Here is a 22,192-nt window from a genome sequence, read left to right on the forward strand (position 1 = left end):
TATTACTCAACACAAGGTTTCTAACTCATGATCTCCTTCAATCTTTGATACTACATACTCATTCCAACAAGAATTAAAGTGAAAAAAGGAATAAGAAGCCAAGTTACTTCGTGGTAATAGTAACCTAGAAGTTGAACACGTTTCTGCCACTTCTATCCCATTGGTCAGAATTTTGCACATGGCCACATTTAATTGCAAAGAAGGTTGTGAAATGCAACCTTTAGCTGTGTGGTCATATCCCAACTGAAATTCAGGAATATATTACTGAAAGAAAAGGAGGTAAATTGTTATTAGTTGACAGTTAGTAGTTTCTGTCGTAACCCCTTATCTACCATTGTAGGTTTTCCCTCGATGCTCTCAATCTCATGCAGACAAACTTAGATATTGATTACCCCAAGGTAGATCTCTATTTGGATGGCAGTCATTACTCGACCCTATTTACAAGGTCAGTGATCCCTCAGCAGCCTAGAAAGTCTGTGTCAAGCAGTTGATGTCATGTCTGCTTTGAGTTTCTTTTATCAAGTCTTAAAAGACTGATTGGAAAAGATGATGATAATCACTTTACAAGTGGCACATAGAGAGTTGGATGATGTCTCCATGATCACCCTGCAAGATGGTGGTAGAGATGGGACTGGAATCCAGAGTCTTGCTTTTCCATCAGCTGCCCTTCTTACCACATTATGTTCCCAGTTACAACTATCCCAATAGATTTACATTTTCTTTATTAGTTAATCAATTTGGTAAATATTGAGCACCTACCATAAACCCAAAATTGTAGGAGGTACTATAGGGCATACTCCATGGGTGGAAAGATAAGCACTTTTCACAGAGAAAAACAACCACTTGTCATTTATAATATAATAATAGGAAGTGAGCTCCCCAAACACACTGTGCGCTATGCAACTTTTTCTGTATAGTCAGTCTAGGAGGTGAGATTGATGGTCAGAGCTTTTGGTTGATGGTCATTCATTTTTAAGAAAAAAACTTGTATTTTCCAAATATTCCCTAATTAGGTAACTGAATGCTGATAGCACTATTTTATATGTAATGACATATAAAATATGTTCAGTCCCAAAGCAAATCAACAAGGGAATTATCTTAGGGTCCAGCATTCCTTTAGATTTTAGTCTTTTGTTCATTTATTTTTTCTTCAAAATCTCATTAGCTGAAACTTTTGTTTTTAAGATACAACCAAAAAGCAACTTGTTCAACATTCCTTTGGTTGTTTTCTCAAGTATAAATCTGAAGAGTTATAGCTCTCATCAGTGACTCCCAATTGCCGTAAAGATCAATTCCAAACTCCTTAGCCTGACATGTCAGATCTTTTATGATCATGCCCTGTTGTACCTCTCCCACCCCTTGCCTCCCCTCCCTCCCCCCACAGATTCTTGGCACATACCACCCTCCAGCCACGCTGAGCTGCTTACAACTTCCCAATGCACCACGCACTCCCTGGCCTCTGTGCCTTTGCACATGCTCTTCCTTCTTTCTGTCTGCTCTTTATCCAGCCATCACCCAGCCATCTCCCATTCATCCATTATGTCCCAGCTAAGAGATCACCTCCTCCAGGAAGTCTTTCTTGACACCCCCAAAGACTGGATTGGGTGCTCCTTCTTTGCTCCCTTAGCACCCTGCACTTTGCCTGTCACAGCCCTCATCAGCCCAGGCTGTTAACTGCCTGTTTGTTTTAGGTCTCCCAAATAAGACCGAGAGTTCCTGGAGTTCCCCAATACAATGTAAACAGGGCAGGGCCTGTGTTTTCACAGCTGCACTCTAGGGTCTTAGCTCAATAAATATTTTTTTGAATGAATACCTGAATGAATGAGTCACTTATTTGTTGCTTTCTTGTATTTCCTCAGAATTACAACCGGCCCCCTGTGATGGCATTAGCCATCCCCATTGCAGTGAAATTCCTCCACAGAGGCACCAAGGAACTGTGCAGGAACATGTCCAACTACCTCTCCCTAGCTGCAATTTCCAAGGCGGATCTCCTGGCTGATCACACAGAAGTTATAGTAAAGAGCATTCTCCAAGGTATGGTGAAAAGGCTGAGCTTGAGGACATGTGTTAGGAGTCATTTAAAAGTATTTCATGAAGTATTTATGATTGGTGGACAGTGAGACCTAGAGTATTAGAAGCAAGTTAAATGTTCTGCTTTGCTGTAGTTGACTTGTGAACATGCAAAAGGTCACTTGGGCTGGCTGAATCTGTGTCTCTCCCCAGGGCAGATGAATTACTTGGACGCATTAGATGAGTTGTAAGCTTCCTTCCAAGTCTACATTTCTCAATTTGGAGAAATGTGTTTTCCATGTTTCTGGTCACCTTGCCCAACTACCAGCTGTGGAGAGCTTGTCTCTATGTACTGAGTGGAACATGTGCTACAGCTGTCAGTGGTAGATGGAAAACCTCTTCTTCATTTTCTTTCCAAAAGCAAGAACTATCTTTTGTTAGAGAAAATACACCAGAAAGTGTGTAATTACTTCTTAAATGTGGACATGCCTTCAGACTTATTTACAAATGTGTGAAATACTAACATAAAAAATCAAATCAGGACACCTCTGTTAATTGTTCCAGTATTTGAAAGAAAGAGAAGGTCAAGTTAGTCCATGCACAGTATTATCTTTGTCTTCTCTTTTTTTCCCTTTGGTTTCAGATCTATCAGAGACCATGTATTTTGGATTTAGGGTCAGAGAACAATATATAGTATTATTTTATATGCATCCAAATGTCCCTAGTCCTCATTAATAAAAATGCATTGTGCCCCCGTGAGTATCTCAGCGCCCAGTTTACTGACACAACCCCTCACATGCTCAGGGTGGGAATCAACCCCCTGTAAATGCTGTCAGTCCGAGTATTTCTTAAGGGCTTTCTGTGTGCTCTCTTCCCAAGGTATCCAGAGCAGTCCTCAAGCCCCTGCTGCCCATGTGCTTCTACCTCTGCTTCCAGGCACAGCACACTGGGGTGCTGTCCTCCTTCACCATCCTGAGCCTGGTAGAGCCTAAGACCACTGCTGTGGAGGTCCCAGGAATGGACTCCACTCCAGGGGGCTCCATGCTGCCTTGCCAGGGATAGCAGCCCCTGTGCTGAGCCAGCTGTAGCTTGCACAGCCACCGGTCCTCAGCTCACCAGTTGCATGTGGCAGCCTGTGGCAAAATGGGAGAGAACACCAGTCTTTGTTTTGATGTTACACCTTGGTAGAAAGGCCCCAGAGCAGTGCCAAACTGTGTTACCACATTTGCAGTAAAATAGTTGGTTCTGTTTTACCTAAAATTCTCTTTTTCTTCTCTGAGACTGAGTTATCCACCCAGGAGTCTGGGTTACCAACAAACTGGTACTACAGTTCTCAAAATGTCTACTGCCTGCCACGGGCTAAGGTTTTGTTCCTAACTTAGGTTCATTGTACCAGGCATTCCTAAGGAGAGTTCTCAGCATCACCCCCAGACTTATGATCAGCTACTCCAGTGATCTGCTGGATGTCCAGATCAGCCTGAACTCCAGCAGGATGGTGGAAATGTATCACTCAACCTGTGCTCCCTCTAAAGATTTGTCATTAAGAATACTAGTCAGTATTTTCATCTCTAATTTCCTTTGGCTACAGGATTAAATTACTAATTTTACTCTATACATGATATTAAATTTGCTAAAAGTCTAGAAAAGCAATTGTGCTTTTTTCCACCAACTTAGCTTCATTTTTGGAACAGATTTTATAGGAATTACAAACACTTACACACACCACACATTTAAAAACCATAATAGTCAGACTTGCAAGTAACAGATTTGTGAAAAATTGCATTAGCTCTTTACAGCTGCCAAGAACTTAGCTCATCTATTTGGCTTTTTAAAAATGCTTTTTCAATTACAAAGAAATCTTTGAAACAGAAAATAGGCTTTCTAAATGTACTGCAAACATTTGAAATAAGCAAATGATTTGGTTGATTTGATCTGGCACTATGAAAATTACCATAAAATGAATGGCAACTTGATCTATAAAAGGTTGGGGCTACATATTTCAGGATTTAGATTTTTAAGACTGATGTGACTGTGAAACTCTACTATCACTCACATGAGCCCATGACATATTGAGTTGCAAAGCAGAAGGGATCTTGTCACTGTCTCTGAGCAGTAACTTTTCTGCTATGCAAATATGTCTTATGTCCTTGCCAAACAGCCTTAGGAGTCATCGTTGGGATTTTTTCTTCATTACCTATAGTTTTTCTACACTTTAGACCTTCTTTGACTTATACTATACCAATCTTCATTCTCCCATATTTCTATTCTACAAAAAACATTGAATGGTCAACCATTCAACGATTATAATTGTTATTATAACAACATTAACTATAATGGATAAAATTTATTGCATACATTCTTTATGCCAGATACTGTATTAAGCCATTTGTATCCATTATATTGTTTAATACCCACAAGAACCTCATAACAGAAGGCCTGTTATTACCCATTTTACCAGTTAGTAGTATTTTAAGTGACAAAACCCCCAGGTATGAATGGCTTGATGAAGAAAAAGGGGGAGGAGGAGGAGCAACAATGACACCTTATTGGCACATGGGACTGAAAGTCCATGGGTATATCAGACTTCCCATATGGCTTGATTCAGGGCTCAGCGGTGGTCCCAAAAGTCACTGCTCAGCTCTGCTTCCTGTGGCTTGGTTTCTCTTTCATGTCTCACGGTGTGGGGCCTCCACAGATTCTAGTCACATCGTCATGAATGTCAATTAAGCAAAAGAAAGTCCATATCCAGTCTCACTTTCTCTGTTTGATCTGACAGAGACCACATGACCATTTCTGAACCAACCCATCATCATTGCCGGGGGACACTGTACTTCAGTCGGCCGGCTTGGGTCATGAGCCACTCTCAAATCAGGAGATGAGGGTCAGCTGCAGCAGAACCACAAGGACGGGGAATAGAGAAGGGGTAGATCCCCAAAAGGAATTCAGGGCTGCTGCCAGCAGTGGAGTGAATGAATACTGGGGCCTGAGAAACCAGAAATGTCCACCATATCATTTTATAAACGAGTAAGTTAAAGCTCAGAGAAGTTAAAAGAAAGATTCAAACCCTCGCCATTTTACTCTAAAACCTACTTTTACAATTAAATCTCAGCTCCACCAAATGCTAATTGTATTTTTATCTTTCTGAGACTCTGTTTCCTCATATGTCAATAGAGATATTGAGACAACTATATGAGATAATGCCCCAGGATGCAGTTAGTTTCTGATAAATATTAGCTGAGATGGTGATGATGATAATCATGATTGCCTCATTAAATTGGAATTCCTTTAGGGCGAGGGAACTCACTATTTTCTGTGAAAGCCCACTTTATCTCTGGACGAACCTGAGTATTAGATATTTTTTCCTTTTGTTGAATGAAAACTTTCTTCCTCTGGCCTCCCACTTTTGACTAAGCCTCTCTCCTTACATTATGAACCCTACTTTCTCTTTCACTTGACAAGCTTTCAAAAATTGGGCCACAACTTTCACATCTTACCACTCCCCTCCCCACTTGCACTCCCCTCTTCTCTTCCCCAGGCATTACATGCGCAGTTTCTCTCTCAGTTCACTCCATTTGCAAGATGTACCTGGCCCCCCCCTTCACTTGGCTGCCCTCCCCTGAATGTGCTCTGGATTTCCTGTGGGCATCACACACTCTGGAGTCCATGGCTGAGCATAGTACTCCAGGTTCGATCTTGCCTGTGAGGACTAAAATGGATTTATCTTCCCTGTTGAGAAACTATATTTGCCTTAATGTAACCTAAAATCAAATTCACTTTTTTTAATCAATCACAGGATCACATCTTTACTTCTATTTAAAATCTCTACAGTTTTCTTTTTTATAAAATTGTTTTTAACATATTCAGCAGTTTCTTTCTGCCACACTCTCCATTTAGTTGGTTTTTTGAATCTTATGTAAGTACTTACTTTTAGTACTTTACACTTTTTCTTATGAGATGCAGCCCATTGCTTTGGCATGTCAAAATCTTATAGGATGATATTTCTTCCATCTCAATGTATCTGCAGTTCTTCCAAGGTTTTTGTCACCTGTAAATTTTATAAGCACAGCCTCTGTGATCTTCATTTTAAAACACTCATAAAAAATGTTGACCAGATGAGGTCAGGTGAGCCTTGTGGTATACTGGTGGTGTTTCCCCTTAGACTTGGTTGCTACTATTTCATTGATTATATATACATCTATTAGACACAAGGTCTTGCTCGGTTGCCCAACCTGGAGTACAGTGGCTCAATCAGAGCTCACCGCAGCCTCCAACTCCTGGGCTCAAGCAATTTTCAGACCTCAGCCTGCCAAGTAGCTGGGACTATAGGTGTGTACCACCACATCCAGCTAATTTTTCCATTTTTTGTAGAGATGAGGGTCTCACTATGTTGCCTAGGCTGGTCTCAAGCTTCTGGCCTCAAGTGACCCTTCCACCTCAGCCTCCAAAATTGCTAAAATTACAGGCATGAGCCACTATGCCCAGCCAGTTGATTATATTTTTTACAATTGTATTATATATATATTTATATATTATATATTTATATATTTATAAATTAATATATACTTAATTAATTAATATATATTTATAAATTTTATATATATATATATGTCCCTGATTCAAAACCAAATGTGTCTGCTGCTCTGACTTTTTTCAAAAAAAGAAGAAAACAAAAACCCAAATGTGTCCTTTATGCTTATAAGTCAATCATGAGAGATTTTGTCAAACAGGCCATGTATTTATCCCTGAAGGCAAATATTTCAATACTTCTAAGCCAATTTTTGCTACTTCTCATGATTAATGGTTATATACAAGTAATGAAATGTAAATGCAAATTCATTTTATTTAAATTGTTTAGACTCCATTTGTTTGTTTTGTATGCTCTGAATTCTCCCAGTGAGAAGGAAATTGTAAAAGGGAAAATTCTTACTTTTGGAAAAGAATTAAAGGCATAATCAGAGTGTTATCTTGATCCATACTTGAGAGCTAAGGGGATAGAAAATCTGAATATGTCTACATCAAATAAGATAATTATATCAATATTTTCAAATTAATCCACAAAAAAAATTTAACAAATTTTTTAACAAAAATTTAACAAGAGCTTTAAAAAACTGTCCCATTTAGCTTCATAGGCAAATAACAAAGATACAAAGAATAGATCATTATAATCTGATCTAAACTCTTCCATATAATTGAAACAGAAGTATGTTCTCCAACTAATTCTACAAGGCTAGCATAGCCATAATATCAATACCAGACAAGGGCAGCATGAGGAAGAAAAGTTGTGGTCCATCTTAATTATGAACATAGATGGACAAACCATAAATAAAAAATGTTTAGCAAAATGACTCTAGCAATGCTTAAAGAAAATAACAGTTAACATTTGCTGAATGCTTACTATATACCAGGTACTGGTCTTTTAACTCATATAATTCTCCCCCAGTGTCTTATGAGAAAGGAACTATTGTTATCTCTACTCTATAAAATGCATAATAATCAAGTTAAGTTTATTCCAGGAATACAGGATGGCTTACTATTCAAAATATAATTCCTTGTCATAAAAGACTAAATGGGAAAAATTATGTGATTAGTAAGAGCATCTCATAAAATTCAGTACCCATTCATGAAAAAAAATTGCAAACCAGAAATTTTGGAGAAGTTCCTTAACCCATTTAAGTGTATGCATATTTGTATACATATATATAGACACACATACAAATATATATGCATGTATAATGGTGAAATAGTAGATGGATTCCTTTAAAGTCAGGAATGAGACAAGTACTCTATGTATTTCTATTTATTATGGGCACTAGAAGCCCTAGCCTAGACCAAAAAGATAAATAAAGTTATAACAATCAGAAAGGAAGTGACAAAACAATCATTATTTCTAGAAAATGTGACTGTTTATAGTAGAAAATATTAATACTCTCCAGTAAATCTTTATACCTAATTAGAGAAATTCTACTAAAGTTGCTGGAAGTGATATCAATTTATAGAAACCAGTTGTTTTCCTATATACCAGTAATAATAAATTAAAAATATAATATTAAAACTATTATTTAAAGTAGAAAATATATAATGCCTAGAGGGAAAGATTTATGTGGCTTATGAGAATAAAATTATAAAAGTTTATTGAAAACAATTAAATAAAGGGTAAGCCAATGGAGCAATATACTATGTTCATCGATGGCAGAACTTGATGTAGCAAAGATGTAAGTTTTTAATAAATTCAATGAAATTTTAATAAAATACCAACAGAGATTTCCATGAAAGATGACAAGCTCATTTTAAAGTTCATAAGTAAGATAAAGTGAAACAGATAGCCAAAGCAATTTCATAAGATAAGAAGATGGGAGTTGTTGGAGAAGAGGAGGAGGTGATAATTAGACAGTGTAGCACCAGTGCAAGAACAAATAACCATGGACTAGAATAGAGAAGCAAGAAACAAACCCATGCATATATGAAAACTGATACACCAGGGGAATCTTTGCATTAAGAGAAGCATAGACTGTTCAACAAATGGTTCTGGGACAATCATGCATATGACAGCATGCATAAATTAATATTAGATGGAATAAAAACCTAAATATATAAGACAAATTTAAATATCTCCTTCAGTAAAATTCGGAGTCTATTCATGATTCAGCAAACTAGCAATAAAAGGGAACATCCTTATTCTGATAAAGGGTATCTACAAAAAACTAATCTAACATTGTAGTTACTCAGAAAATAAGTATGCTTCCCCTTGAATTAAAATAAGAATGCTTCCCCTTGAATTAAAAAATAAGACAAGGATGTCACTTGGGCACTGAATTTATTTTCTGCTTAAATCATATCAGGGGTAATTTGATGTTTTTAAAGATCAGAACCTATTCAGAGGGGAGGTTTTCAGAGGGATTGTTTTCTACTGCTCCTGAATAATGCACCAAGCTTCTTTGCCATATGAAGATGAGCTGTAATACCTGTCCAGTATTGGAAAATAAAAGCACAGCCAATGCTTAGTGCAGCATGAGATAGCATATCTTTTACGCAAGAAGCTGACAATATTATCGAAGGCCCCTAAAATGAGAGTACTCATAACTATCAGCCATTATCTGAAAAAGGAAAAAAAAAAAGGGAAGCCTTTTCCAAATTTTGATTTGGGACTTTGTGATGCAATGCACACCATCACTATCAAATCTAATTCCTTTTTTGCATTTCTCAATCAGTGATCATAATAAAGAAATATGCCTCTCCTGTGCTTTTTACATGATCCTCTGGTGTAAGTCACAAGATAACCTCAAATGGTTTGAAACTTAAGTAGAAAGTCTTTGGAAGGAAAATGCAATATTATCTCAGCAAGAGTCCAAATTCCTTTCTGACTTACTGGCAATAGCCTGGAAAAAACTGTCTAGTTAATTATGATAAATTCACCTCATTTCTTTCTCTGTGTGAGACAATATTCAAATCATTGATTGGTGAACTGTCTGAGAAAAATGGAGATAGAAAAATGAACCCCCCCCCATTTATTATGGCAGTAATAATATGTACCACACAGTATGGATAAGGTAAAATATCCATACTTTGCACAATACTGGGCCTGTAGTTTTCAGTGGTTACCATGATTCCTCTTCTTATCATCATGATCATCATCATCATGGTGGTTATTGTCATCGCTAATGACATTTGCCATGAGCATTTGCCATGAACCAGATCCATATTATTAACAAATTATAGGAGGCAGAAGCATACCCACTCATGGAGTTTCATAATCTCTAGGGAGATGCTTAGCCATTAAAAATTCATGATACAATTATTCTTAAAGGAAAAGGTTTTTAAATTCACCGTATTACAGGCTGTTGGGAAAGAATTTATTAATCAAATATTCTAGGAAACAAACTACTAAGCAATCTTATTAAGAATTTTCAAACCTGAATATTAATACACACAGGAAAATATTAAATGTAATGCTATAAAAAGGCAATCCAAATACGGATCAAGGAATAGAGACATCTTGGAACGGAAAAGGACCCCTTCTGAATTGTTAACCAAGTCTTGGTTCTGGTACAAATCAGAGTTTGCACCTTCTTGACTTCACCAGCAGATGTTGCTGTGAAGTAGAAAAAAGCCTGCACAGATGTGGACATCCATGGGCTGAATTCTGAATTCTTCACCGATGGCAGAGAATCCTTATATTCATGTATTTGTACTTTTTTTTTGTTTGCTTATTTATGTTTTATCCACTTGGAACAACTTGGAAAAATATTTTTTAAGATAACTATCTTATTTCAAATAATATTTTATAGTTTAGAAAGCACTTTTATGTACATTATTTGCTTAATAACCCTTCAACAAGGCAAACAAGTCTTGTTATTCCTAATTTCCTGGCTAATTTGAAACTTAGAAAGATTCACTGACAGGTCCAACGTCTTGTAGTTAGTAAGTTACTAGGCAATGGTACCAGGATTTTAAACACTAGATTTCTGACCCCAAGCTCAGCAAACTTTCTTCTACTCCCTTTCTTCAGATTTATAAAACTGAATGCAAGGGTCAGCAATATGAGTTCAGTTCTCATGCTCATTGAATCCAAGAATATATAAATGAAAATACACAATTACTTTAACCAAGACTTTTAACCTTAGGAGTTCTATTTCTTAAGTGGATAAAATGCAATTCTGGAAACATTTGGCCTTAGTAAACTTCTCAAAGAAGAGCTTTCTATTATAAGATTTAACAAGAAATGAAATAAAAATCAATTATAATTTCTTGGGTTTTTTGCAAATCTAATTATTTGTTAAAGTCAATTAAGTAATTAATTGTAAATAACTAAGCTCTAAAATTCTACAATATATGCTTAGTAATCAAATGTTCTGGATATATTTTAAAGGAATTAATACTTACAAGCTAATTTCTATTGTAATGGACAAGGAAACTATGTCAATTGTGTTTAGTTCTTATATTATCATGTCTGCAAAACCTTGCTTTACTGGACAGACATACAAAAATATACTGGAGTGACAGACAGTTTGCCTGGGACTAAGGGGTTCTCAGGATGTGAGACTTTCAGTGCTAAAGCTGGGACAGCCCCTGGTAAACCAGGATAGTTGTTCACCATAATACACACAAGCAATATTTTATACACATAATGCATTATGTGTTAGTCACACATACATTTTTTTCCTTCTAATTGGAGTCATCTTGCACAATTATTTTACTATGTCATAATATGGCGATGTTCTCAATAACTATTCTGGTGAACGAAACTGTGTGCCAGTGTGCTAAACTAAGTTAGTGTGTTGATATTTGGTTTTAGATATTTATCTCAGTTTTACACATTTCTTAGTTACCTCTTTTGCTGGCACTTGTATAGTCTCAAGCTCATTAAATGTTATTGGTTAGTAAAAAAAAAAAGTCAGATATCAAAATTTCTGAGACTTTGTAAAATATATTTTCTGAGTTTAGGCTACAAGTATTTTGGAGAGAATAAAGTGCATGGTCTTTTTAATTTAAAAAATTACAGGATCATCGGTAGACTCAATATCATCAAAATGTCTATACTACCCAAACTGATCTACAGATTCAATGCAATACCTATTAAAATCCCATCAGCATTCTTCACAGATATAGAAAAAATAATTTTACGCTTTGTATGGAACCAAAGAAGACCCCGAATATCAAGAGCAATTCTAGGCAACAAAAACAAAATGGGAGGCATTAATATGCCAGATATCAAACTATACTACAAAGCTGTAGTAATTAAAACAATATTGTATTGGCACAAAAATAGAAATATTGACCAGTGGAACAGATGTGAGAATCCTGATATAAAACCATCCTCATATAGCCATCTAATCTTTGACAAAGCAGACAAAAACATACGCTGGGGAAAAGAATCCCTTTTCAATAAATGGTGCTGGGAAAACTGGATAGCCACCTGTAGAAGGCTAAAACAGGACCCACACCTTTCACCTCTCACAAAAACCAACTCACGCTGGATAACAGACTTAAACCTAAGGTATGAAACTATTAGAACTCTAGAGGAAAAAATTGGAAACACTCTCCTAGACATTGGCCTGGGCAAAGAGTTTATGAAGAAGTCCCCAAAGGCAATCACAGCAGCAACAAAAATAAATAAATGGGACATGATCAAACTACAAAGCTTCTGCACAGCCAAAGAAATAGTCATGAAAGTAAACAGACAACGTACAGAATGGGAGAAAATTTTTGCATCCTATGCATCCGATAAGGGACTGATAACTAGAATATACTCAGAACTCACGAAAATCAGGAAGAAAAAAATCAAATAACTCCATTAAAAAGTGGGCAAAGGACTTGAACAGAAACTTTTCTAAAGAAGACAGAAGAATGGCCAACAAACATATGAAAAAATGCTCAACATCTCTAATCATCAGGGAAATGCAAATCAAAACCACAATGAGATATCACTTAACCCCAGTGAGAATGGCCTTTATCAAAAAATCTCCAAACAATAAATGCTGGCATGGTTGCGGAGAGAGAGGAACACTTCTACACTGCTGGTGGGACTGCAAACTAGTTCAACCTCTGTGGAAAGCAATATGGAGATATCTTAAAGCGATACAAGTGATTCTACCATTTGATCCAGCAATCCCATTGCTGGGCATCTACCCAAAAGATCCAATGACACTCTACAAAAAAGACACCTGCACTCGAATGTTTATAGCAGCACAATTCATAATCGCAAGGCTGTGGAAACAGCCCAAGTGCCCATCAATCCAAGAATGGATTAATAAAATGTGGTATATGTATACCATGGAGTACTATTCAGCTCTAAGAAACAATGGTGACATAGCACATCTTATATTTTCCTGGTTAGAGCTGGAACCCATACAATTAAGTGAAGTTTCCCAAGAATGGAAAAACAAGCACCACATATACTCACCAGCAAATTGGTATTAACTGAACAGCACCTAAGTGGTCACATAGGTACTACAGTAATAGGGTATTGGGCAGGTGGGAGGGGGGAGGGGGGCGAGTATATACATACATAATGAGTGAGATGTGCACCATCTGGGGGATGGTCATGATGGAGACTCAGACTTTTGGGGGGCGGGGGGGAAAGGGGCATTTATTGAAACCTTAAAATCTGTACCCCCATAATATGCCGAAATAAAAAAAAAATTACAGGATCAAGATAGCTTGGGTGGTCAACTAATAATGGATTAAATGAAACAAAAGTATATTTTTCTTTCATGTTAAAGAAATCTGGGACAGGGAGCCCAGGGCTGGCTAGGTGACTTCACAATCATCAAAAACCCAGGCCTCTTCTATAATGCTGCATAGAATCTCATGGTCTAATATAATTGCTGAAATGCCAGCCATCATTGCCATATTCCAATCAGAACAGAAAAAGAAACGAAAAGGGAATCACATACAATATTTGAACATTGATCAGAACTTAGTCATATGGCCACACTTAGCTGCAAGTAATGCTAAAAAATGTAGACTTTACTCTGAGTGGCCACGTGTGCCACTAAAACTAGAATTCTGTTACTAAGAAGAAAAGAAAAAAATAGATATCATGGAATAATTAGAGTCCCTTGAACACCGATGTAAACTTACTGCAAGAGCAGATGAAATTTCTATTTTTATAACCCAAAAATTATTTTCTTCTGTTTCTTCTTTAACCTCAACATGTAATTACTAAAAAAGACAAAAACTTAAGTTTCCTTACATTTAATTCTGTAAGCATATGAGTTTGCATTTATCTTGGCCTGCATCATCTGTGGTCTCTTAAACAGATACAACTCATGCTGAGAGGTGGAAAGGAATTGAAAATATGCTTAATTTTCTGCCAAAGTTCGGGTTCAGTTTTTCTTCTTCTGGCCGAGAGTTCAAGTGTTGTAAACCTGTGCTCCCCAACCCCTGGGCCATGGACGCCCATTTTCACCCCCTCACCTCCACCCCCATCCATGGAAAATTGTCTCCCATGAGACTTAGGAATCAAGGTGCCGCACAGCAGGAGGTGAGCAGCACTGAGCATGGGAAGCTTCATCTGTATTTACAGCCACTCCCCATCACTGCCATCACCACCTGAGCTCTGCCTCCCCCGCTGAGCTGTGCCTCTCACCACTCCATGTCTGTGGAAAAATTGTCCTCCATGAAACCAGTCCCTGGTGCCAAAAAGGTTGGGGAACACTAGTGTAGATGATGGCAGAACAGGGACTTTGCATGTGCCCAGTGTGCCTACGACCTTGAATTATGTAATCTCCAACAGTCTGAGACTGGCCTATCAGCTCATAACTACCAGTGATTTTCTTAGAGACTCATCAGCCTGGTTTCGTGAGTCTCACAAGTGGAATGAAGCTGTACTTATACCATGAGCAACCTCAAGAATTATTAGATTTACAGAATTATATTGCCAAAAGTCACTAAGAGTCTAATCTTCTCCTTTTACTGAGAAGAACCAGAAGAGTTAAGCAACTTGTCTGACAACCAGCTAGTTAGTTACAAACGTAACTGAGGATACCCAGCTAGTTAGTTATAGAATTAATCCTGGCCCTATTCTCCAAATCTTATGAACAGGAAATGACCTATGGTTATCCAGGGCCTATCTTTAGGAGGCCACATCATTCCTGGATTCTACCATATTTTAGAAGCGGCTTTGTAAGGCCCCTCTACCACCCCTTGCATAGAATGTCCAGGAGAACCCGAATGTGGTGGAGAAGACTTACTGCTCATCTACAGTGTGAAGGGGCTTGACCTCCCCTTCATGAGTAAGAAAATGGGCTGTGCTTTTATTTTCTTTTCCAGATATTTAGATCTCCCAAATAACAGTCCTAAGCCATTGCTTGCAAGCATCGTGTATATCTGGTGAACTGTTATGAATCATGTTTGATGTTTTTTTTTTTTTCATGTTATACAGCACAGAAAGTTGTATAAGCTCCTGGAATCATCAAATTGGAAGAGATCTAGACATCATTATTTCTCAATTCTTTGATTTCTCAGTTAAGAAAACTAAAACCCAAAGAGATGAATTGATTTGGCCAAGATCATATGTCTTGCTTATGATTTATAAGACAAAGCTTAACACAATACTGTAGTTTATTTCTAACAATATTAACTATTGCTATTTATATGATAGTCTCTGAAAGCTAATTGCCTACTTTAGATGAAAAAGGTGTGGGTTTGCTCCAAAACATCTCTTACATTTATAATTAGATGACATGAGCTAGTTTTATAAAACATTTTATTTACAGTAGAGCTTTACAAAAATAGTCTTAATAAAATTAATACGAACCCATTTTACAATATAACTTATACATCTATTTTCTCAAAAGAGTGGCATTTGATTATAACACATAACCTACATTTATATTTGTTAAGTCATCTTGTAGTATAAATATGTTTTTAACCATCATTTTTTGTAATAAGGTACATACCAATAACAATGAACAATGGACAACAAATCTTTTTTTGTTACTATTTCAATATAAAATTCTTCTCTGGCCAAACAAAATTAACCAAAGAAAAGTAAAACAATTGTCCTTCTGTTCGACAATACAGTCCTTTTAAATTATTTGAGAGTTTATCTGACACAGTATTAATTTGAAAGCACCATGGCATAAAGTCTAGTAACAAAATTCCCAAAAGCTTTCTCCAATGTGTTCCTTTCAACTGTTTATTCAGTATTTTGCCAAGATAAATAAAGATTGATCTCAACTCTCTCCTTCATTAATCTCAAGTGTTCTTATTATGCATTGAGGTTTTTAGAACATCCCAACTGGCATATATTTAAAATGTTAGTTTCTTTCTTTGGCTTCAAGTAGAATTTCACAACACTTATAAAACATACTGAGCTCCTCCATGTGGCTGAATCTCTGTGACTCCCCACCCAACAACATTGCCCCGGATATGACAAGACTCCGCTCCTCCAGTCTCTCTTATCTCTTCATTGCTGAGAACATGATCCCAGATATTGAAGCCCGTGATTCTTCCAGAAAAGGCTAATGTTTCATCAAAGCTATGGCCCACACAGCAGCCATTCTTTTCTTGGCCAATCTGCAGGATTCCTCCCTCTGGAACAATGTGACCTCTGGCCATCTCGACAGTGGTAGCCACCAGTTCACTATTTACCCACAAGGATGTGAGCCCTTTCTCTGAATTCCAGGTGCCACACAGGTGGGTCCACCTTCCCAAGGAAACCACAGTATCAGCAACCAATTTGTTCTCCTCTCCACCCACCACAAACACTATGGACTGATAGCTGAGGTATAGCTGGATCTCATATGGATTCTTCTTTGTGCCGTAGGAAAACAGGATAGTCTTGTTTAATACATCTGTTGCTTTGACCCAAATGCAGGCACTAAAAGACTCAAGCTGCATTGGTCTCACTGGATGCACGCTTCCAAAAATCTTCTTGGAACGCATTGGGAATAAAATAGCTGTTTCACAACCTAGAAGTACCAAGAAAGTGAGAAGAAGATGAGAAGAAATATAAACGCATTCAGAATTATTCTGGAAGTTAGTTGTTTTAACATAAGCATTTTAATGACTACAATTGAAAATTATATGCAACATTATATTAATATGATAACTTAAGGGGCCTCAAGTGTAATCTCTGTAGAGCAAAGAAAATGAGAACAAGGAAAGCCAATTGTCTTATTCAGTGAAGAATCTAAATGGAGAAGGCATGCAAATAGAAGAAAGAAAGAGTCAACTAGTCCAAACCCACAAAATAATAAAAACCCCATGAGTACTTCCCCTCGCAATTAGCATATTGCTTTGTTACTGCTTTTTTTTAAAAAAAAGTTGAATCACCATGAGTTAATGTCAAACAATGATTCTATAATTTCCAAGAATTTAGAGCCCAACCTGGTTCTCTGTGCTTGTCTCCACCAAGCTCCTAAAATAATATAACTATGAAATTCAATGGACCTAGTTCATTCCATTTAGCTATTATTAACATAAATTTTGCAACAAAATTCTAGAATAGTTGATCCTATTGTAGAATACATTTTAATATGCCACATGTTCTCAGGTATTTGTAAACTTTGCAGAGTTTTTAGAAAACTACCTTTGAAAGGGAGCAATGTATAATAATGACTAACACTGGGTGCTCATTATGTACCATATACTATTCTACTATGTGATTTATATTTCATTTATATGTCATTATATGCCTTTATATGTCATTTTAATACTCATAACAACCGTGAGAGATAGTCTTTTTATTCCCATTTTACAGATGAAAAAACTGAGGCAAAAGTAACTTATCTATATTTACATAGCTGATAAGTAGTAAAACTGGAGTTTGAACTTGTGCAATGTGGTTGCTGGTTGCAGACTACACACCCTTAACCAGCACACATCTCTGTCTCTTTATAATAGAACCTCCGGATTTAGTTAGGAGGGCTAGAGTTCAGTTTGTTTTACTACTAATGAGCTGGGCAGCTTTGGATGAGCACCATAATCTTCCAGGGTTTAGTGTTGTCTACAAAAGCCTTCTAATAGTCTGCAAGTCTTTAAGAAACAAGTATATGTAGCACTTAAGAAGAACTGGGTTGACCAAGGATATACTTAAAAATTCTTACTTTGCCCACATGCTTATAAACACTATTTAAGCAGTAATAGAAAAACTTTAAAAGGAGTAAATTCTCCCAAAGGCCTGGTTGGAAAACATATTTCTGCTAAAGAGCACTTAGAAGGAGGAGACTTTCAGACTTGGGAGGGAAAGTTCAGTAAGCTTCCACCTCTGTGCATCTCAAGGCAACATGGCTAGTTGGGGAACTGGAGATGCTGAAATAAGATCTTTTGGTATGTCTGTAAAATGATGGTGCTAAAACTTTTAACAGGTTAGCTCTGTGTTATTTTATACATATATTATTTTGCCAAGATAAATAATAAGAATTTTAATTTGTAACCCCATAATATGCTGAAATAAAAAAGTCCTGTCAAAAAAATTTAAAAAAATACGAATTTTATTTTATTAAAAAAAGGGTTTTTTTAAAAAAAAAACTAAATTAGGCCTAAGTATTCACATTATACAGCCTAAGGATTTTCCATAAGATTGCTTTGAAAAGCAAACTACCAGAGCATTTAAAGACTAGCTGGTGAAGAGACGGAACTTGCAGAAACCAAACATCCATGTAAAGTGTGGTAAACCATGCTGAACTCTTACAAGTGGCTCAGGGTTAGGCTCTGTCCTGAAAACATTAAACAGATGTGGACTTTATCCTTTAGTAATAGCCAAAGAAAATAGTGAGATTCAGAAAATCATATAAAAGTAAGTATAATAGTAAAGCACAAAACGGGTCTTGTTATTCTTTGGTATTAACCTTTTCACTGAATAATTTGAATTTTTTAAGATTTTTTAAAAATTAATCTTTTCATGAGGCATTGATTCTTTTTTCAAATGAAATTGCTAGATCCATTTTTTCCTAGCTATGTTAATTAAGTAAAAATCATTGAACAAAAATTCACCATATCCATGGGCATTTGAGATATTCTCAAATGAGATATCTCATAGAGATATTCTAGAGATAGAGATATCTTCATAGAGATATTCTCTATGAAGTTTCAGTAGTGTTCAAGAGGGCACCCACTGCAATCTAATTAAATGATTTCCTGTTTAAATAAGCCCAGGCAGTCAGGATTGCATTCCAAAGCATTTCTTGATTGCATCTCAGAGACTCAGCATCTCTCTATGGGCTGCACTGGCCATGTGAGTTCATGAAGTGGAACTGCATGCTGGCAATTTTTTGTGGTCTTCTTTTGGGGACCAGTGATTGAGGCTCTTGATGCCTCTTTAAAATGTCAGGAACTGTCTCATGAAATGACTTTTAACTAATAGGTTTTTCTGATTATATTATCAAAGACCAAACAAAATTAAAACCAGGTTCTTAGGAGGCTGACAACAGAATGATTAGGAATCCCTTAGGAGCCAAGCTGGCAGGAGACCAAGAGAGAAGAAATCAAAGCATGTGGATAAATGTATTATTGGCTGTAATAAGAATGAACATCTTAGAACTCAGAAATACATCCCTCTTCTGCTCCAACTAATATGCAGAGGTGAAGATAAAAATTAGGGTAATTCTTCAGTTTTTCAGGTACATTATATGCACAATGACTTTACATGGTTTGCAAAACAAAAAATCACATCCATTAAAATCCCTGCAGAATTATAATTTATCTCCTATTACATTAAGGATCTACTACTGTATATTTGATTTTATGCTTGTTCTCCTCTGAAGCCCTATTTAATATTTAAGGAAATGTGCTCTGTACTGATAAACAGATCTCAAATATTTAGAAAAGACTAATATTCTGGTATGGTTACTGTAACTTTACATGAAATATGCTCTCAAACATGCTTATGATTCCTCCCTTTACCCCATCCTGTAAGAGTTGTTTTACTGGAAATATACGGAAGAATGGCATTGTGCTTGTTTTCTGTTTCTGAGATTTTCAGAAAAAGTGTAAGTTATATTTTCTTACCCAAGACACTCATTTTCTAATATAATCCAAAGTAATTCTCACACCACCATTTCTTAGAAATTTTGGCTTGTAAAGGAGTAATACTTGGCTCCAAATCTTCTATTTCTTTCTTTTAACTAACCATCTTTAAAATGTATTATTTTGGGAACACGTTTGGAGATTCATGGAGTGTCACATGGGACTTTGGCAAGTTGCATCTGGTTGGAACAGTCTCTCTCTCCTGTTCGGCCCCATTCTCTGAATCCCTGGGGTCGGGCTGGAGTCGCTTACGCGGCTCCTACACCCGACTGTTCCACGTTGAGACCCAAACTGCACACCGTCCCACCTCCACTGTCAGCCTAATTCCACAGACCCAGGGGCTGGGAGACCCCTGAGGAATTCCGCTGAACCAGAGATCAAATTCAGCCTCAAGCCTCTTGCTCCTAATGGGAGGGGAGGAGAGGCTGGCCGAGGGGCCCTAAAATAGCGCGGGAAACCAGAGCTCTTCTAAAGACGGAGGCAGGATAAAATTAGAAGACGTGGAAATCCCTAACGGAGGGAAGCTGGGCAGAGAGAGGGGTCACGGTTATAACGGGCCGGTGGAACTGCTGCAACGCCTGGTCGGATCAGGTGTTAGGGCCCCTGCATTTCTATTTCAAGATTGTGACCGTTATGTCCACAGCTTTCTTTGGGGTCCCTCAGAACTAAGGAATACTTTTTTTAAAAGCCAATTTTCCCGCCTTGTATGGTGTGTCTGAGCTCTGTGACCGCGCATGCAGAAATAGAGGTCCATGCGCGCGTTTCCCGGTTAAAGCTTCTCCTAGAAGGCTGCCTGCCTTGGCTCGCCGCTACGCGCTCGCGGAACAAAGCCGCAGGGGGAGGCCCCGGCTCGCTCGGCTTTCTTACCTGCGGGCAGCCGGCGCCGGGCCGCCCAGTCCTGCACGGCGCGCAGGTCGGCTCGCGTCTGCCGCAGCTCGGCCAGCACCGCGCCCAGGGCGCGCCCCGCCTCCTCCGGGCGCAGCGCCTCGGCGCGCTCCAGGAGCGCCAGCCTGCGGCCCGCGTCGCGACTCGCCCGCAGCAGCTCGTCCAGCGCCGGGGCCAGCCTGGCCTCCTCGGGGGCCGCCGGCGCGCACTGTCTCGCCAGGCTGCCCGCCAGCCGGCCCAGCTCCGCCCGCAGCTTCTGCAGCTCGCCCCGCAGGACGTCGTCCGTGGCCTGCAGCAGCATGCCTTCCCTCATCTGCGAGTTCTCCAGCATGATGAAGAGCTTGTCCCACTCGGAGTGCTCCCGACTGCAGTCGCACGGCGTGGCTAGGGCGCGGGACACACACGTTACCAGCCCACCCAGGCCTTCCCTTCCGCGGATGCGCTTTGTGAAAGCTGACCCCCCGGGTCTGGATGCCCGTCCCCAGCATCCTCCTTCCCTTTAAGGACACCTCCGAAAGGCAACGTGTAAATGTCTCAAAAAATGACACAGAAACTACTCGTGCAGGTACAGACTAAGTCGTACTGTATGAAATTGCCCTTTATGTAACTCGAAACAGTCGAATATCGGCCATTTCATATGGTTCAACGCATTATGTATGTTACAGAAATAACTTTTTGAAACCTCCCTCTCTCCTCAAGTGCTTCCTACTTTTGCAAAACAAACTATAGTTTTTAGCCTGCTTCGTTGGCCACAAAGTATACCTATATTATTTGGACTAAAAGAGGTGGATATGCAGTTAGGGTTAGCAGAGAAACAGTTAAAAGGGACTTACGGTCCTCGGTGGTGGGATGGAGTCCATTGTCTATTTCATTGTCCAAATTCACGTACATGAGCTCGTAATCATCCGAGTTCTCGGCCAACACCGCGGACCAGAGAGCACAAAACAGAATCCCAAGGAGATACATCGCTGGAAAGAGGCAGAGTTCTTTCCACAACCGGCAGGAGGGGAAGAGGCAAGAGGCTCTCGAGTGAGCTGAGTTGGAGCCGAGGAGAGGGAGAGTGAGAGGCAGGGGCTGAGAGCCCTTAATAAATGCTGGGGAAAGCCTGAATGGGGATGAATGAGTAATGCTGGTGGCACTGCGGTAATGGGAGTTCCCCTGAATTTGCGGGGGAAGGGGCTGGGTGGGAGGGCGAGGGAGAAGTGGAAGTTACACAATATTAAACCGTAAAGGTTTACACTGCCTCAGATTAATTGGAGGAGGGTCAGAGGGGAAAGAGGAAACTGGGCTTCCAGTGTCCTGTTGAGGATTAGCTGTTATAACTTGAATTGGAAACAATGGGGGGTAAAGGCCCAGTGGGTAGGGGGAGAGATTCATTTACCCAGCTCTGAGGTGTGAAGGCAGATCATCATTTCAGCATTTTGTGTGAGCCCTTATTTCACAACCCTGTATGTTCGGAAAAAAAATTTTTTTTTTCACTTTTCCTTTGTACACTGTTTTACAGGTCTAAGCTGTGAAAATGACTCTGATTCCAAGATAAACCAACATATTAAGAATATCTGTGACCCTAGAAGCCAGGTCCATTCTGAGTTATCTTGTCTTTAATCCTGGAGTTGCAACTGTACTTTTATTTTTATTTATTTATTTATTTATTTTTGTACTTTTATAAGCACACCTTTTTAATGACAAACAACATAGTACAACTGGGTAAACCTAAAATGGGAAAGAGCTGGGGAAAAGGAATAAACTGATTTTTGGTATGCTTCTTTTCATAATCTGGCATTATGTGGATATTATATTATTCTATGAGGCTTAGAGGCAAGGA

The 22,192-nt window shown here is 38.5% G+C and overlaps 2 protein-coding genes across 3 annotated transcripts in view; one reads left to right on the forward strand and one right to left on the reverse strand.

Annotated features, from left to right (window-relative positions):
* Window positions 1-22,192, forward strand: part of VEPH1 (ventricular zone expressed PH domain containing 1) — a 216,420-nt gene that overhangs the window by 37,852 nt on the left and 156,376 nt on the right. For both annotated transcript variants that reach the window (XM_012739772.2, XM_012739770.3), the window contains exon 4: window positions 1,860-2,034. In XM_012739772.2, coding sequence (XP_012595226.1) covers window positions 1,860-2,034 — 175 coding nt within the window. The remainder of the gene's footprint in view (window positions 1-1,859; window positions 2,035-22,192) is intronic.
* On the reverse strand, window positions 15,156-21,445 carry PTX3 (pentraxin 3). The gene is made up of 3 exons (XM_012739775.2): window positions 21,201-21,445; window positions 20,350-20,751; window positions 15,156-16,424 (listed from the first exon to the last, which is right to left on the reverse strand). The coding sequence occupies exons 1-3, from the start codon at window positions 21,331-21,333 to the stop codon at window positions 15,811-15,813; spliced, it is 1,149 nt and encodes a 382-aa protein (XP_012595229.1). The 5' UTR covers window positions 21,334-21,445; the 3' UTR covers window positions 15,156-15,810.

The sequence above is a fragment of the Microcebus murinus genome, chromosome 1 (genome assembly GCF_040939455.1).
Source record: "Microcebus murinus isolate Inina chromosome 1, M.murinus_Inina_mat1.0, whole genome shotgun sequence".
NCBI lineage: Eukaryota > Metazoa > Chordata > Mammalia > Primates > Cheirogaleidae > Microcebus > Microcebus murinus.